Here is an 18,468-nt window from a genome sequence, read left to right as displayed (position 1 = left end):
AACTGTAAGCAGAAAAAAAAATCTAAATGTTAAAAACACATTGATGATGTTTAATCTGTTTTTAATTTTCATGCGGGAAGCCTACATATATTTTCTGTCTGGTGATATTAGAAAGCTTTCTTTCTTTCTATAGAAGACATAAATGATTACGAGTAAGGCTACAGGCTTTGAACTAGTGTTCCAGAAAGCTATGCAACAACTATTTTTAAAAGTATATTAAAATAGAAGATATGTAACTCTTGGGCTCATCTTGTTTAATATCTTTATTGATGACCTAGACGAGGGAATTGAGTGTACCCTCAGTAAGTTTGCAGATGACACCAAGTTGGGAGGATGTGTCAAATTGCCTGGGGGTAGGGAGGCCCTAAAGAGGGATCTAAATAGGCTGAATAGCTGGGCTGAGCTCAATGGGTGAGGTTCAATAAGACCAAGTGCCGGGTCTTGCACTTTTGCCACAATAACCCCATGCAATTCTATAGGCTTGGGGCAGAATGGCTTGAAGAATGTGGAGAGGAAAAGGACCTGGGGGTGTTGGTTGATGCTCAGCTTAACATGAGTTGGCAGTATGCCCAGGTGGCCAAGAAGGCCAACGGCGTCCTGGCCTGCATTAGAAATAGTGTAGCCAGCAGGAGCAGGGAGGTGATCATCCCCCTGTACTCAGCTCTGGTACGGCCGCACCTCGAGTACTGTGTTCAGTTTTGGGCCCCTCACTACAAGAAGGACATTGAGGCCCTGGAGTGTGTTCAGAGAAGGGCAACAAAACTGGTGAGGGGTCTGGAGCACAAGTCTTATGAGGAGCGGCTGAGGGAGCTGGGATTGTTTAGTGTGGAGAAAAGGAAGTTCAGAGGAGACCTTATTGCACTCTACCACTTCCTGAAGGGGGGTTGTGGTGAGGAGGGGGTGGGCCTCTTCTCCCTGATAAATAATGACAGGACGAGAGGGAATGGCCACAGGTTGCGCCGGGGAAGATTTAGATTAGACCTGAGGAAACATTTTTTCTCTGAAAGAGTGGTCAGGCACTGGAATGGCCTGCCTAGGGAGGTGGTTGAGGCACCGTCCCTAGCGCTGTTCAAGAAGCGTTTAGATGAGGTACTAAGGGATTTGATTTAGTCGTTGGGTAGGGATAGTGATAGGAGGATGGTTGGACTAGATGATCTTGTAGGTCCTTTCCAACCTTATGAACCTATGAACCTATGAATCTTGGGAGTTGAGCCTTCCCTCCTAGTGTATAAACCTGGAAACATCATTCCAAGTGTTCCCTGTAAAGTGCTTATGCTGTAAACAAAGCTAAAGTTACAAGTATCATCCTGAAAAATCATGAGGTCTCTTGAAGTCATTCAACATTGAAATCCCTTCTGGTTGGTGTTTAATGAGCAAAACTTTCCCCTTCAATAATCAGACAGCATCAGCTGAAATACAGGCAGTTTGTTTTCACTGGAAGTAGTTCTGAATTCTTTGATCAGAATTATGAGTTCTCTTCTTTTGCTGGATAGTTATTTGTTGGATAGTAAAAATACCTGAGGAAAAAAAAATATATTGGTAGTTAGTATGTGTGGGAACTAAAAATTCATATAGAAGTATCTGGACAAAATTATATTGTACACAGGGAATTTTTTTGCCTAATGATACTCTGACTCAAAATTTATAAATTTGCACTGCACACAAATAGAATTAAAGTAGCATGGTGCAAAGGTCTCCCACAGCTAATCAATGAGGCCTGAGTGCAGCATACTGCATTTGCAGGCCAACTTTAACTTATGCTGCTGATGTAAAGTCTCCAGAGACTTCAGCACAATGGACAACTCGATGTTAACTCCCTTTCTCCTTTCCCGTTTCCTCTTTAGAATGCTACCCAGATAATTAGTACAGAAGGTGATGGAGCTGCACTGCATAGCCTCTGGTATTTATATTAATAAATAGCTTCTAACAGATGTGGGTAACTACATTCCTGTGCAGACAACACCAGATGATAACAGAATCACCGAATCACCAAGGTTGGAGGACATGACAACATACACACTTTTCTGACAATATAAGAAAGGATATTGTGCACTTGAGTGCTCTAGCTGTCATAGTGCCCCTTTTCATCTTAACATTTGAGCTTGCCTCCCTTTCTGCATTTCTTTTCCAGGCCTATGATTTCTACCATCTGTTCTTGCTGCAAACCGTTCTCATCACCTGGTCAGTGCCAGCCACAAATTCTTCCTTCCACATAGCAGTATCTGTTCCAGGATTCCTATGTTTTTTCTCCTGCTCTTCTTGACTCTATATTGGGTTTATCTACTGCTTATTTTCTAGTCTTCATCTCATCAGTTTCTACAAAATTTGCTCAGATATTACCTTACAATAATCAGATTGACTTTCTGTTCTGATATCTAGACTCAATCTTACAGCATTTTTGCGATCAATCAAAACTACTGTTCAGCATTTATATACTTTGATTTTTTCTCAAAATTACACTTGGTTACACTGGCACAAATTTGTAAGAGAATGGTGAAATTCTGACAAAAGAGGTATTTACATAGCCAAAGTTGAAATCTCTATTCTAATTCACAGCATAACAAAGAAAATGACACTGGATTTTATTTTTTTTTATATAATAAGCAAGAAGTGTGGTGGGAAAGCTTCACACTCTTAATGCCTTCATCCAGTGCTTTAAAGTTAAAATCTTTCAGTTCTGTCAGTACAACAGATATCTATAGCTTTAAAACTCCATGGAAACGTAGAAAACTCAGGAGAACACAGTGTTTTTACAGATACAAAATTCCAGAAAGGCAAACAACTTTGTACATAATTTTCAGATAATTAATCTTAAGTAGGAGGTTTGAAATTGAATTTAAAAACTGGATCTGACACTTCGATGAGGTCCTCTTGAGGATTACCATGAAGATCTGTCTTCCACTTATCTGTATATAGAAATTCTACTAGCAAAAAGGTAGCCTTTAAGGGCAAGTGACAAACTACAGTGTTTAGTGGAAAACTGTGAAAGTTACAAACTTTGCTGACATCCCAGAACAGCTTTGCTTGTATCCTACACTGCTATATCAAGACAACTTCTGTAACAATCCTCCCCTACCACTCCTCAAAGATGTCTTGACACTGTTCAGAAGGTTTTAACTTAGTATGAATGTGAATTTTAAACACTGAGAAACTTTCAGACTATCTTACGCTTAATCTAATAAAAATGCAAGCCAGTCCCTAAAATTCCCTTCATTTACATCTTGCTGTGGCATGGAAAAGTACTCCATTCTTCTCAGCTAAACTGCATAAGCTGGACCAAACCATCAAAGACTCAAACAAAATAAAGAGTATTTCCCCTTCACTTCAACTCTATGCATGTAGTTCACAGAAGCTTTATAGTTCTTGCACAAGAATGACTCCAGACTACAATGAGTTTTCTGAATCTCTGTAACTGCCTACGTATTTTATGTTAACAGGCTTTATCTATGCTCTGTAACAGAATTCTGCCAAGCAGATATCTATCTCACGGACAAAAAGAAGTCAGTCCCAAGGTAAATCTTATCCTTAAACTGGTAGAAAGGCCCACTGCAGAAGCAAGAGCAAGCAAGTCTGTGATGACAGATGCTTCTAGCAATAAGATGGAAGCTCATATATGTATGTCTGAGAGCTCAGGGCACATGATCTCTACAAGGGAGCACAGCCATCTGCCAAGTGTTGAAAAGAGTCATTTCCACAGTCCAAATGCTGACAGATAGCTTCATAAACTTTCATTTTTTTTCTACAGACCGTATGGACTTCAGACATTTTCAGTGTTAGGAGACCACTTGACTTGTAAATTCATCATTGAACTGTATCAATGAGCCAATACATAACAGTGATCCAAAATTCTACAGTAGTCCAGAAACTCCTTTGTTTTTTCAACAAAAGGACTAAAATGCCCCTTCTCACCTGTTTTATTTCTAAGGAGAATGTTCAACATATTGAGTGAATTGAGATGTATCAATGACAGTCCTACCATAGGATCTATTTTGGTACCGTAAGATCTACTATTTTGGTACTTACATCAAATGGATACCTGGATCACTTCTCTGTTCCACCCAGCACAATCTCATGAATTGCAGCCAGGTTCTAAAAATCTAAGTTATTTATACACAGAAGACCTGATACTATTCAACTCTCTTACTCTTGATGCTCCCTAACTACTAGAATCATAAACAGTTTCTGCTACAGTTCCTATAGTACTGGTTCATCAACAAATGGCCTGAAATAAAAATCTTAATTAGATTGACTTACTATCAAGATGAGAAAGTGTTTTTTATTTTGATATTATATTATCAGAAGGGTGAAAATCCTCCTGTGCCAACAGACTACTGCCCATCCTTGTAGTAGTAGGAACATTTTTGAAATTCTCTAAAGATCCAGTTAGCAGTAACTTTTCCATATGTGGCCATGATTTTGACATATGCAGCAGTTAATATCCCAGCATTTAGGGCATACATTCTTTTCAGTTTATAAGCCACTGTACCATTAACAGAAAGTCTTAGAATTTCTCTTGTATTGTCTCCTTTGAGTATAGCCAATATTGGTTCAGCTGTAATTAGTCAATAAAACTTGCTTCTCAAGCAAGCTTTGAAGTTTATGTCTAGCAAGTACAGAGAGACTATTGCCACGTGCAGAGATGAACTCTATCCAGCAAGTGTCTTCAGTCTATATCAAGGCCACATATTTTGTTGTCATTGGAACACTATTCACCAGTGTGACAAGAATTAATCACTGCCTTATCCTAAGATTTGGATGGAATTATGATTCCATGTTTTCATGCTGCTTCCTTTCCTAATTTTTGTAGTCTTTGATTTGGTAAAGGTAGGCCAATACTGCCTCTTAGTGGAAGGACAGCTCGCTTAAAAGATGCAGTCTTTGAGAACAGGACTGCATATTTACAACACCAGGCAGACCTACAAGGGGGATACATCAAGGACTCTTACAGATGTTTAAAATAATAAATTAAAGTAAAAGTAAAAGTAAAAGTAAAAGTAAAAGTAAAAGTAAAAGTAAAAGTAAAAGTAAAAGTAAAAGTAAAAGTAAAAGTAAAAGTAAAAGTAAAGTAAAATAAAACAAAACAAAACAAAAAATGCCACTGAGCTTTTGCTTTTTTACCTCACTCAGGAGAATTGAAATCCAACAGATCATTGGTATAACTCCAAGAAATATTACTGGTGAAAACAATCTTACTTTGTATTTATGAGACATAATCAGTAAGAATAAACACAGACAATCAGAAGAAGAAAACAACTAACAGAAAATGCCATGCAACATTAACAGAAAGTGGAATAAAATGTAGTAGAATGTCTTAAATCACCCAGACATCACAAAATAAAAAAAATTCATTTATAGCTCCAGGAGTGCTGGAGCTATGTATTTTCATCTACTGACTAATTTGATCTGTTCTAGAACATTAAAAAATATTAACTAAGCTAAATACAAATTTGAATACTCTAGTAATGCATCACAATTAAACAGCTATATTAATGTTGAAGAATAAAAAGAAGACAGTGAGAATTTGCAAATAGAAAAAGCTCCAATCATTTTCAGATGACACACAGTGGTGGACCATAGCTGCAGTACAAAAGAGGATGCTTCAAGCAGGCAGAAGTCAGAATTCCCGAGCTATATTAACCTCCTGTGAGTAATGCCTTGAGCTATTCTTTGAGTAGTTAAAAATGTATAGCTATCATTAGAAGCAGACTTGACAGTGTTCCTCTTCATGAAATAGCTCTTTTTAAGTACATGAATGGTTAGTTGTCTCATTCTAAAACTTCAATAACAATGCCAAAGACTGCACTGAACAAAGTTATGAAAATTATGACTGCTAACATATTAACACATGCATTTAATTATGGAATTGTTTTTCTTCTATTCTCACTTGTTCTGCGGCTGTTTCTGTCTTACAAAATTAATATAAAAACATTTTTCTCATCAGCAGGCTTCTTATATGATATGAGCTATATCAGTCAGCTGAACCCAACCACTCTCTGAACATTGCTATTTTTATTTATTTATAACAAATCTTTTTTCATATAAACAAGTTACTGCTTGGATTAAGTTTCTTACTGCAATTGATTAAATATAGATTTTGACATCAATTTGGGTATTACATGTCTAACATAAAGAAACATGCTGAAAGTTTGAAACTAGTATTCCTTGTCCTATTCACAAAATGACTCTGAACAACAAGGAGCCTGCCTCAGGTGCAGTATAATATTAAATCAAGATTTAAAAAAATAAGAAAGAATGGCAGAAGGGTGTGAATAGAATAATTCTGAAACATTACCTCTTTTATCCATGTTTACGGAATTTCTGTACAAATAAGTAATATCATTGGAGTGCTGAGCAATTTCAGGACATTAGATAACTGGGCACAAGTTGATTATTCAAGATAAAGCTGATGGTCATTATCCTCAGCTGGTCATTAATTTCCATGAAATGACTGGTATTGAGATAGTAATTACTATTATAATGAAACTGGGGGGAAAAAAAAGCATGACATTTCTCTTATGAACCTACCTAATTTTCTAAAGAATTCATGTTTCTTTCATCACTCTGTCAAGTTGTCTGAATGATTTTATTATATATGATTTTATATGATATATATGATTTATATATTTTATATGATATATATGATTTTATATAGTTTATTAATCTTACTACCATCTTCATGTCACTGACCCCAGCTGAAATTTGGTGTTCCATCACATATTCCATGAATTCTGGGATCACAGGAAGGGGCCACAATGATGGGAAAGAACATACATTTCCCCAAAAAGACTGCATTAGTAAGAATATGTCATAAAGCTATTTATTCTAGATGTTATGGGAAAATTTAGAAGCATGTTGTTACGCAGCAGTTGTAGAATTCTTTGTTCCAAAGCAGAATTCTTGTAGGTTTGAAACATATAATACAAACACTATCAAATCAAATTGCTCAGAATTCATGAAAGAGATTGGTCCTAAAAAGAGGAAACAAGCCTTAAAAAAAAATACAAATGAAGTCTGTGGTGTTCTGAAGTGTCGTCTGAGCCTTACCATAGAATCACAGAATGTTTGGATTGCAAAGGTCATGAAGATCATCTAGTCCAATCTTACTGCCACCAGACCAAGTGGCCAAAAGCCCCATCCAATCTGGATTTGGACCAGAGATGGACCATCTATGACTTCTCTGGGCAATATGCTCCAGTGCCTTCCACTCTCCAAGTGAAAAATGTCTTAATTATTTCTAATCTGTATCTACTCTCTTTCTGTTTAAAATCATTATCACCATTACCACCTGTCCTTTTACTACATGCCTTGGTAAAAAGTCACTCTCCAGCTTTCTTGTAGGCCACTTTGAAGAAACAGAAAGCCACAACATCTCCCCAGAGATGCTATAGGATAAGTTTTGTCCTTCTAGACTGTTTGAATTCCTTGGAGAATTTGAGGCAAATCCTAATGACACACAACAGCCAAATAAATCTTTCAGCACTCAACAGCTGTTGAGACTGGATTGCTTGGTTACTTGGGCAAAGTATAAGACAAAAAAATAATGCTGAAAGCTCTTAATGGCATGGAGGGAAGCATATTTTAGAAAACATAAGTCTTCTGGGAAGAGCTAGGTGTTATTGACAGCCAAAGCCAAAGTATGGTGTTTCACTTTTTTTTAGAAAGAGAGGGAAAAATACTAATTCATTCAGGAGCAGGTCATTAAATGAAACAGGATTAAAATAAAAGTTGCAGGGGAACTAAATGTTATTATATATATAACAGCAAATAATATGGTTTGACAGCACAATGAAAAATCTAGAGAGTGCATTGTTGCTGATGGCAGATCAACAATTGAGTTGCAGTGTAACTATTTTGTATCTGTCAGCTAAAGTTAGAACATACTGGAGTGACCCACATGCAGTGGAGGAAATGGAAGTCTATGCAACTCCATTTCCACACAGATATTGACAACTGTAAGCAGGAAATGAAACAAAAAAAATGACCAAATTAGACAACGTACTTCTAAACTTCTAAATAAATTTCATTTCATTGCTTCCTGTTAGTCCCAAATTAGTTGCTTTGCTACAAGTCTCATGAACGAAGCACAAATCAGCACTGTGCATGGGTGACACTTCTTCAGTACTACTGAAGAAGATGCATGACTTGTGAAGAAGGCTGCTGAGCACTCACCAGACTTCACCAGACTGTGTGTATGTGTGAAAATATATTTCTTGCTCTTTTTTCCTTGTAGGGTAATCTTGACAAGGAAAAGAACCTACACAACACTGTTAACCCAGGTGAGTACACAAATACAATGTAAGATTCTGAAGAACAATTGCTCTGCAGGGAATTTCAGCAGGGCAAAAATAATAATAATAATAATAATAATAATAATAAGCTGTCCTGAATGAATGCTGTCACGAGGAAAAAAAAAAGTTAATTACTTCACTGCTGTTACCCTTCTTCAGCATGAAAAGTAGTATTTTCCTGTAATCTTTAAGTGCTCTTTACATTTCCATTAATAGGTTTTTTATTTTCCTGTATTCTTTAAGTGTTCTTTACATTTCCATTAATAGGTATCTTATTTTTATAGTAGTCTGTATAACTACTAGTGCCCGTAATCAGTACACACCTGCTTTGTTAAAGTAAATTGCAATAAGATGCTTTTTGCCCATCTATAAATTAAATGTCTATTCAACACATAGCTAATGAGTTCTGCCTGATCTCAATGTTAAAAATGACTTGCTTTTTCACAGTTTTTTCATTAATCATAAAATATTCAATGTTTTTAGTACTGCCCCAAATACTGGAAGCATGTGATTAACGCAAAAATTTACAATATCTAAGAACACTTAAAAAAAAATTTGTTAGATCTCATGGCTGCAGAAGTGATTTGTAAACATGATTCAAATGTACTCTGAGAGTTTAAAGACCGAATTACTATTTTATTTTGGGAGTTCTGAATCATGATTTTTCAAGACTTACAGCTGGCAGCTGCAAGACATTTGTACAGAGGAATTCCAATATAGTGAGTAGGCTATAAAAATATTCAGAGTAACATTTGAAACTTCTCAAGCTGGAGTCTATAAATAGTTTCATGTGGAGAAAAAATTAGCAGAGGTAACAGAACTGAAAAATATTACTGAAGCATCAAGATCTACAGCTTCTTAAAACATCTTTGGATGTGGGGTAATTTTTTAATTATTATTATTTAAACAAACAAACAACAACAACAAAAAACCTAACTGCAGTATCCCAGGCATTAAAATGTTGATTACTGCAAACAGAAGTTGCAGACTGGGTAGAAGCAGTGAACTTTTATTCTACTAAAGAATACAGGGTAGCAGGTAAAGAGAATAAGAAATGCTAAGCTTATAGATTGTATGGACATATTTCAAATAATCTCTTTTCTTGTGTTTCTCAAAGGATTCTTGCAGCAAAGAGTTACCATCTCTAGGACAAGGTGTATGCCTTGTTTCAAAGACCCCAGTTTTTTTCCCTGACACTTCTGTGTAGGGAATCATAAACATCTGCACAAGCCAACACTTTTTCTGCTTTCTGTGTTTTCTAAGCAGGCCAGATTCATCCTTTCAACCCCGTAATGTTAGAGTATACCTCTATGAAATATACATATTCTAAAATGAAATTTTTCTTCATCTATTGTTTTACATAGGAAAGGCTTGAGGAGATTGCTGTCAAACTTGTAGCACTCTACTGCCTTAGTGAAGAAAACTGATGGAGCCAAAATAGCTTAGATTAATTATACCCATACCAATTCTTCCAGTCCACACACCATGTATTAGTATAGTGATGTATCACACTAAGCTTCTATTGAAATGGTGATCATTTAAACAGGCAGATGATACATGTAACACATCATAATGATTTTTTAATTTGAATACTCAAACTCACCTGTTTGAAGAGAAATTGTAATAACCACTTTCCTCTAGAACCTCTTCAATTAAGGTCTACAAGTTAAAAGAAATTCATTTCAATAAATTACCTTAATTACAGTCAGTGAAATACATTAATACATATATAAAACTTACCTGTAACTGTTCATATGTGATCCCTCCTGTTATGTCAGAAGTGCCAACAATACCTTGAATAAAGAGGCAAATAATATTATACTCCTGAAATAGGGGTTTATGTTATTTCGTCACTTTCTTAGCAATTCCTGATAATTTAGAATGACACCGAATGTTTGTTAATTTTGGATATCAGCAGTTTATTTCACTGACTATTATGACTCCTTGCAAAAGCATTAGGGATCTTATGGCGTGATGTGGGCAATTGAGTTGCAAGATGTTTTCACATTATAAAAGAATGGAAAATAGTGATATATTTTTTAAATTATTTAATGAGCAAAAATCCACAGCAACATAATATTCTTATTCTTTCAAATTAAAAGTGAGAAGGGCACATAGCCAGCAGCTAATTGTGACAAAAGTATTCCTAGCAGATTAAGAGATTCAAAAATTACCGATATTGAATGTCTCATCAATTTCTATTTTATTTTTGTCTCTGGGAATAAAAACAAACCTTGTATTTTAAGTTTCTGTTAGGGATGAATTTCTTACACAAATGTCACCCTTGACACCTAGTATTATTCTCAGTTTTTGCATTAAGCCTAGAAATTGATGTGCCAGTTTCAAGACAAAGACCAGCAAAACCAAGGTTTCTCAACAATCTTTCTAGAATTATAGTTTTCAACATTACAGTATCCTCTAGTTCATTCATAGCTATATGTTTTTCTGAATTCAGAAGAATGAATATGGCACAAATGAAGAAATGCAGCTGTACATTTCCCTTAGTTTACTTCAGTACATTCCTTGCTTTATTGAGGTATATGACTGTTCAAGTCTCTAAACTAGAAATCGTAGTTCCTCAGCGTGGTTGCTGCCAGTTATAGCAGTTTTGACTAAAGATGGAGTTAATTATATGTCACTGAGTAATTCTAGTCCAACTTATATTTGACTCCATTTATTTTCTAAAATAACTTTACACTGTGTAGGAATTGTATAGTATAGAATCATAGAATTGGTGATGGAAGGGACCTTTAGACACCATCTGGTCCAACTCCCCTGCTATGAACAGGGACACTTATAGCTTGATCAGGTTGCTCATAGCCCCATCCAGACTGACTTTGAATGCCTCCAAGCAATGGGGCTTCCACCACCTCTCTGAGCAACCTGCTCCAGTGTCTTACCATCCTCCTACTTCTTCCTTATGTCCAATCTAAATCCCTTCTGTTCTAGTTTGAAATCATTTCCCCTTGCCCTGCCATAACATATCCTGCTAAAGAGTCAATCTTCTTTCTCAGAGCCCCCTTTAGATACTGAGAGGTCATTCTCAGGTCCCCTGGAGCCTTCTCTTCTCTAGACTGAAAAACCCCAGCTCTCTCAGCCTGTCCTAGCAGGGGAGGCATTCCATCCCTTGGACTTCTGTACCATATCTTTTATTAGAAAAATACATACGCCACTACAGAGGTTTTGTTGCTTTACCTTTTCTATCTTCTGGAACTAACACCTTGCCAGCTGATGAAAGAAGTACCATATGCCAATCTGCTGTAAAATAGTTGGTATCTATCAATTCAGGAGAACCTTGGAGCAGCTGAGGGAAGGGAAAAAGAAAGAGAAAAGATAAAAGCAAAGAACACCTGAAATCTCCACTCTTCCTGAGACTTTTGTAAAAGTGGTCCAGCCTTCCGTACATAAATCTCTGATTGTCAGTCTGCCTTTTTCGTTATTTTCCACACAATCAGAAGTCAAAGGAGATTTACACACATTTTAGATAAATGAAACAGTAATGAACACAAAAACAAATTTCTGTCTTCTTCTCTCCAGAGTCACCCAATGAACACTGCAAGTTCCCAATACGGATGCAGTATAAAGCACTGAGTTACCTCCAAATTATTTTACTGTTTTCCAGCATAGCTGTTGTGGTGGTTGCAGTATAATTCTCAAAATGTGCCTAAGTGTAAATACTTATTTGCTCTTACTGACTTAAAATATGTGCCAGTCATTCACTCATGCATATCAATTCCCTAGCATTCTCTTTATGCTGTTTTCAATTTTCTTTAAGGTAGAATACATAGAATTACATTCAGTGTTTCAAATATCTTCGATTTACTACCATTCACTTTTTGCATTTCTTCCGTTTTTCTCAGACAGTAATAGTTTTGAAGTTAACAGTTTTACAGTTGAGAGCACTCATAAATGAATAGGTTTCATTATTTCTGGGCACTTGAAAATTAGATTAAATTTTATAAGAAACATTTCATGTACATATCATATTTTTGGGCACCCTTTTCTGACAACATCCATTCAGTAATACATTAATAGAAAATATTTTGTTAGATTCTGTTTAACAGTTTAAATAGAAGAATTGGTTAATGTTGATTTATAGAATAGCAAATCTCCCTGAAACGGATAGCTCAAAGAAGCATCCTTCATTATCTTTTGAATGTATAATGTAAACCAATGTAAACATTACATAGTCATTTCCCATGGAACATAAGTATTTCAGACAAGTTATTTAAAAAGCAGAGAGCAGACTGAGTTATTGGAGTGCAAGTGAGTCCATTCCATGGCAAACAGTGCCTTAGAAAATATCACAATTCAGCATGAATAGCTGACAACCAGATTAGGTCAGACAGGTTATATTATGTCTTATATCTGAAAAGATATCTGAAAATTATCCTCGTTGTCAAATTCTCTATACACTGACTTAACTAACAACTGATTTGTCACAAATTCAAAAATGAAATATCTTAGCTTCTATCTCCCACAGTATGCAGAAGATGAGAATGTGGCTTTTGAAATCCTCTACTGACTACAGTGTTCACTTGAGATTTTAGAAGAACATTCAGAAATCCTGATTTTAGTTGTTAGCTGTTTGCTGGTTGGAAAGTATTTAGTATGCTACTGGAAAACATGAAGTCATGGTTTTTTAGGCACACAATTCTTACAGATCTGTGGCATTTTTAAACTGATGATACTAAACTCCTGCTGACATACTACACCACAGTAGGACATCCTATATTTTGGACACTGTAGATGATTTATGTGCTTTCTCAAAATTCATGGTTTGATAGAGAAGTCATGCCAAAACATCAATAATGCAATCTAATTATAAATGAAGAATAGCTTACAAAAATCAAAAGCTCACTTAATATGTTTCAGCTTTTGCCATTAAAAAGTTTTTTTTTCTTCCTTTCTCTTTCTGTGCTCTAATGAGTTTTGTATTGCAGAGCCTCTCATTTACGTGTTCTACTGATCAGAGACAAACTTGAAATCAATATGTAGCAACTGATTACTAAAGAGAACTCCATATTTTCCAAATAAAGGATATGCTAAATTTCCTTTGAAAAAAAAAAATGCAATAACTACACTCATATTCTTGTGCTATTAATATTCATATCTTAATTCAAATAGAAGAGACAAAATTGATCACAGATAGTAATTAGTTTACTGCACCTTTTTCATCTCTGATTTCAGATTACAAGGATTGCTCTGCTGACTGAAGAGGGACTTCTTAAATCTCTCAATGATTCTCCTTTTCAAGTTGCACTGCGAAGCTGGAGGAAGCTATACAACACAGAGAAACAGATGTTTTCACCACCCAATTACACTTTCCATAAAGTTCACATAATCAGCAGTACCATTACTGAGAAAGTAGCTACATGCAAAAAGAAACATTAATGCTTAATAGCCTGGTGATAGGCAACAGTACAAAACCATTTTTAAATATATATTAACATAATTCTTACTTCACTGATTCTGTTAGGCTTGGCAGATTATATAACTTAGTCCTTCTGGACTTAAAGGTAAGAGTCATTATATTAAGTGTATTATAATTAATGCTAGATTTGCCTCCTTGATTTCAAAATCATTTTTATGTTCCGATAGTAGTGCTGGAGCTTCAGCTGTTGGTCACTGCAGTAATAATGATAGTCACATCTGTCACCAATCCAATGATCACCATTCCATGCTATGCACTACTCCTTCGAAAAAAATCTCCTATTCTGTTTCTCTATTGCAATAATATCTTGAGACAGCGTTTGTAAAACAATAATTTTCTGTCATTTAGTATACACTTTATAATCACAATTACTGATGCAAATTCACAAAGTGTCCCTCCATTGAATTCAGCAAGTTATTTAATTACATAAGAAATTTCTGGCCATTGATGATTCACATGCAAAGCACTGTCAAAGTGTAACTTACAAAGATAGCTTTCCTTCTGAAACAAACCACTGTTCGTAGGTAGCTATACATTTAGATCTGATACACTGGCCTCACAGGAGCTACTCCTAATTTCCTCTGGCAAACTAGGGACTGTTTAAATTCTAAATCATCAGACAGTTTTCTGTTACAAATAAATATTATTGACTTTTTAGGCCTATACATGAGGGAAAGAAAATGATGCCAAAGGAAAGGCTGCAATATACTCTGTAGACTACATATCACTGCAGTGAACCATGTGCAGTTAATGTACCATAGCCATGCTGGGACATTCTGAAGCAAGGGTGGTAAAGGACAAGTTCACTGCGTGAGAAATTCAGCATTGCTCAAGGCAGTACTGTTCAATTTTAGCTTTTGTTTTAAAGAAATCAGATGTCAGACCAGTTAAAAAGTAAAAAAGGTTGACGATTTACATTCTGCTTATTTAAAAGCTTGCTCTTACGTTGTTTTGCAACAGATCAGTCTGACTCATGTTCCCATGGAAACTGGATTGGGAAGGCTGCTTTGATTGTCAAGAACTAACAGCAAAGAACTCTGCCTTGTAAAGTTCAGTTTCAAATTGTCAGCTGAAATATGTAATTGAGAGTTGTAGAAATAACTATGTATTATAGAAAAATATTCCATCTTATATTTGCAAGAATCTAAGTACTAGAGAAACATACTTCACACAGGAACAAGTACAGGTTTGGACCCTGGTACCCATACCCTCTAATTCTGAGACCAACTGACAATGAAAGTATCAAAGTTGTTACTACTGCTTTTTACTACTGGCATTGACAAGCGGGACACAAAAGAAAACTCTCTTTGCCATAGAGGATGAAGCTCATTAATGAGCATCTTGCACGTATGAGTATCAGAGTAATATAGTGTATAAAGACTGAACTGCCTCATTTCAGTTAGTAGGAAATGGGCTTACTATTGCAATAAATAATGCCAAATCCAGTTATTTTAAATAACCATTTTATATTTCGTTCGTGATAATTTATTTCCGGTTATCTCTTGGAATAAATCTGACAGTTAGACAAAAACACTCAGGACATGTCCAATGTATCTAATTTCAGTTATGCTATTATGTATTAAATCAGTTTGTCTCAGCAGTCTGAAATACCCTGAGGTGATAAACATCACTTCCAAATAAAAACCATTCATTTTACAAAGTAAGATGTTTATTTATGAACAGCATATTTTGGAAGTAACTGAATGACAATCATCTTTCTGGAGAACAGAAGTCTTCTATCACATTTTTTTTTCTGCAAGTTCAGTGCAGATTTATACCAATTCCCTTTTTGTTTTGAAATCAGCATGAAATAACTTTAACAATCATTCATTATTAAACATTCAAGCAATTTTAAAATAAGTTTGAAACTTGAAAAAGATATACATTGACATATTAACATACATAATATTAACACTGACAAATATTTAAAATTCAATATTCAGGATAGGAATTCTAGTGTAATATTTCTTAAGAAATTATTACCACATCTTGATAATAGAAATTATTACTTAGAAAATATTACTGTAGAAGAAAGAATTTTATGTACTCTTCATGTCAGTGTGCAATATTGTCACCTAAAATGTTCATATTGCTGACATGACAGAATGTTGTAAAAATAAATCACTGTACAATCCATTTTTCTGAGAGGAACCAATAATTTTTTTTCATGACTCAATTATTGCCATCCTCCACACACTAATATTTGAGGTTAGTCTTTATTTAAATAATGTATTTTTAAAACATCCTGCCATCTGCAAAAATGTCAAGTTCTGTTGTTTTTAACGAAGAGCAACTAAATTAGCAGCACTTTGACAACAGCAAATAACTGAAATGGATAGAATGTCAGAAGCAACAGTAATGCATACTTGAGTGATGAAGATAATTTTGTGCAGCTGAATAAGAATCTGCTGAACAGGGTCACTGATCTGACGCACTTTCCTTTGTGATACAGCAATTCCTGCCAATGCTGTAGATGACAACACTAAAATCAGGACAGCTCATTTTACTGCTTTTACATATTAATAGTGAGAACTGTAGATTTAAATATTGAGTTTTTATGCATGACTTGCTTTCCCAGTAGTGTTAGGACAACAAGAACAAAAAAGAGTAATCTAAGAACTTAAAAGATCAGATAATGGAACTAATAAAGAGTTTCAAAACAAAATCCCTTTCTCTGATTCATTACATTAAAATTCACTTTATCTCAGAGAGAAAATTATTAACATAATAAGGAAATCTAAAGATACTATAAACAATTTATTAAAAAAAAAACAATTTTTTCACAGAATAACCACTTTTTTTTAAAGTACTTTGATGTCATGAAATTAATTCTCCTCTTACCTGTAAAAATTCCAAGATTATATCTTATTAGAACAGTTTGGAGAATATTAAAATATATTTTCAAATTGCCTTGCAGTGTTGTGTGCTGCTCTATCACAGCTACTTCTTGTAGCAGCTTGTTTTGACAGAAAGATGCAGAAGATTTGCAAGAAGCTACAAATTTTCTGTGTTCTCTGTATTGCATCAGAAAATTAGCATTTTCTCTTATTTCTCAGAAATTCCTCCCCATGAGAGATAACCCTTCCAAAAAGGAGGAATAAGAATATACAGATGAAGATTACTGGCTTTTTTTAAGTGATACAGTAACAAAAATGAAAATTCCACGGGAGAGAGAAATACTAAAACATTCATCCATTTTTTCCTGTTGATTTTTTTCTTTGTTGACTCCTCTAAGACGAGTCAGAAGAGAGGTTGAAGTTTTTGGGGACTAACCAGATCTGAGTTGAAGCCTTCCAGGAACCAAAGAAATATAGACAATGTAATTCTCTATGACACATGCATTTCTGGTATGATTGGGAAGATAAGTACATCATTTCTACTGTCAGATTTTTTGTTGCAATGCCTTTTGGCAGACAGGTTGAGAGAGGCATTACAGTTCAACATTTTTTCTGAAGTCTCCTCTTAACTACCAAAGAGAGAAAGAGAGCATTTCCCTTGAGCTACTTAAAGAATATAGCTCCATTATTCAGCTAGGTAATGGTGGAAACTATGCTATAACAATCAAAAACATGACACAATACAAATAGAAAAAAAAATTCTTTAGCTCCATTCATTTCATTTTCAGCTATCTGCCAACTGTCTTAACAATGATGGATTAAATTCTAACAGCAATAGCATTGTCTTGCCATTACAGCCTTGGAATCTTCAGTTCTTGTTAGGACACTGATAAAAACTTTATTTCCTCAACACATTACCTTTTTCATTGGTTCTAATCCTGTGATATTTGACTTCTTTGTTGTTGATGACTTGTGTTAAAAAGAAAAAAACAACAGCAAATAAATCAGCTCTCTTTCTTTTACATCCCTAAGATAATTCTTCTTTTGATAAGAAAAATATGTTTAATATGATAACAGAAATCACTGAGCAGAACATAACATGTATTTCTCTGATCTTCAGTGTATAGAGCTTTGTTCCTTTTCTAGTATGTCAACAACAATAGGACCTACCAATCTAAGTGAACCAATCTCTATGTTTAAAACACTTGTAATGACTGTGTGTTTCAAAGCCAGGTAGAGACCCCATTCAGGAGTTTCCATAAAGTCATTTACTTTGAGCCACTCTACTGTTGTTTTTTTGTTATTGTTTTTAAATCAAGAATAGCATTATTCGGGCAATGGAAAAATGTGTCTGAATAGGCTGATGCAGACTTAATCAACATTTTTAATAGCATAACAGTAACAAAACTTAAAGCACATTGGAAGATTTCAAGAAATCAATATATTCATTTGAATTTTCATTTAACAGGAAGGAGATTTTATTTAAAATATATCTAGATCCAGAAGGGAATGCACCAAGTTGGATCTTATGCAAATTGTGTTGTTTCAGTCAAGATGAAAACATTACTGACAAAATATAACAAAATTGCTTAAATTATACACAAAACCAAAATCATTAGCAAAAGCTAATATGTTTGTCTCTAGATCATTATAGCTCTGATAAATTATGGTTGGATAGCTGGTTTTAAGTGTGTGTTGCTATTATAACAGCACTCATCATTAAACAGCAATGAAAAGTGCTAAAAGTGAAGGACAAATTTTGAATTGAAGTCTGTAATGAAAATTCCTAATGCAACTTATATATCAAAAAACTGTGAAATAGAAGTTTGCATTCACATACAGTACTGTTTTTATGAAGATCAATATTCCAGCTACTCAAAATAATTTTTTCAACTATTATTTAATTCAA

At 34.8% G+C, this 18,468-nt stretch overlaps 1 protein-coding gene across 1 annotated transcript in view; it reads right to left on the bottom strand.

Annotated features, from left to right (window-relative positions):
- Nucleotides 1–1,347: 1,347 nt before the first annotated feature.
- The window catches only part of NEK10 (NIMA related kinase 10), a 79,698-nt gene continuing 62,577 nt past the window's right edge, over nt 1,348–18,468 (bottom strand). Inside the window, exons 30-35 of the mRNA XM_065753473.1 lie at nt 16,089–16,189; nt 13,458–13,568; nt 11,484–11,592; nt 10,029–10,081; nt 9,892–9,947; nt 1,348–1,517 (exon numbers count right to left, since the gene is read on the bottom strand). Of these exons, the coding sequence (XP_065609545.1) occupies nt 1,466–1,517; nt 9,892–9,947; nt 10,029–10,081; nt 11,484–11,592; nt 13,458–13,568; nt 16,089–16,189 (482 nt within the window). The 3' untranslated portion in view covers nt 1,348–1,465. The remainder of the gene's footprint in view (nt 1,518–9,891; nt 9,948–10,028; nt 10,082–11,483; nt 11,593–13,457; nt 13,569–16,088; nt 16,190–18,468) is intronic.

The sequence above is a fragment of the Cyrtonyx montezumae genome, unplaced genomic scaffold (genome assembly GCF_038088225.1).
Source record: "Cyrtonyx montezumae isolate F1298 unplaced genomic scaffold, pur_monq_1.0 scaffold_8, whole genome shotgun sequence".
Lineage (NCBI taxonomy): Eukaryota > Metazoa > Chordata > Aves > Galliformes > Odontophoridae > Cyrtonyx > Cyrtonyx montezumae.
The sequence above is the reverse complement of the archived record's forward strand: the minus strand, read 5'-3'. Positions and strand labels throughout refer to the sequence as shown.